This window comes from Penaeus monodon, chromosome 19 (assembly GCF_015228065.2).
Source record: "Penaeus monodon isolate SGIC_2016 chromosome 19, NSTDA_Pmon_1, whole genome shotgun sequence".
Taxonomy (NCBI): Eukaryota; Metazoa; Arthropoda; class Malacostraca; order Decapoda; family Penaeidae; genus Penaeus; species Penaeus monodon.
The window spans coordinates 36,731,586-36,732,442 of record NC_051404.1 but is presented as its reverse complement, the minus strand read 5'-3'; the positions used below and the strand labels follow the sequence as shown (position 1 = coordinate 36,732,442).

At 33.0% G+C, this 857-nt stretch overlaps 1 protein-coding gene across 1 annotated transcript in view; it reads left to right on the top strand.

The window, feature by feature from the left end:
• Positions 1 to 857, top strand: part of LOC119585403 (protein dopey-1 homolog) — a 25,330-nt gene that overhangs the window by 6,456 nt on the left and 18,017 nt on the right. Inside the window, 1 exon segment of the mRNA XM_037934065.1 lies at positions 582 to 768. Coding sequence (XP_037789993.1) covers positions 582 to 768 — 187 coding nt within the window.

Below are 857 nucleotides of genomic sequence, written 5' to 3'. Positions count from 1 at the left end.
TTGATAAGTAATTTCTCTTTTGGAGAGTTATAGTAGGACAGCTGTGTTATGAAAAATGGTTTCATGTTATAAGTTTTTAGTTTTTGAAAAAAGTCTATTCAGTAGCAACGTATGTTCATTGTCTAGGATATTTTGTAAATGGTTGTTCTAGGGTTGAGGGATCAAATATTTTGCAAGCATTTAGTAGATAACTTATTTTTAATGAGTGTTTGGTTTCTGTAACCTTAATGTTCTTAATAATTTTGAATTAATTTACCAATAGATTAATTAATGTTCTGCAAGCATTACTGTATCATTCAGCTTATTCAGAATCCTAATATTCCAAGTATCTGACGATAGTTATCAGTAGACTCTTCAGATTGAAAGTTTTTGAAAGTGAATTGAAATGATATGACATAATTGTCAACATTTAAAAAGTCAGGAGTGGAGAAAGACACAGTGAAGCATTTTATCCACCTGAAATACCACTTTTCCTTTGAGTTCTTAATTTTGTTTCACATGGCCCCTTATATCTTTTGAGTAAGGATACTTTGTATTACATTGTGTGCAGACTGATTTGACTCCTCTTTTATCCACAACAGGTGTTACTATCCCACATGAAATATCCTGTGGTTCCTCGTAGAATAACGATAAGCAAACGATTAGCGCAATGCATGCACCCAGCACTACCATCGGGTGTCCATTTGAAAGCCTTGGAAACATATGATATAATATTCAAGTGTATGGGGACCAACAGGCTCTCACAAGAACTCTTCATATACAGTGCAGGTTTGTGCCCTATTTTTAAGAATATAGATTTTTAAGATATAGATTGAAGTCTGTGTCTTTCATTTTCACACAGAATCTCTTTTAGTTTG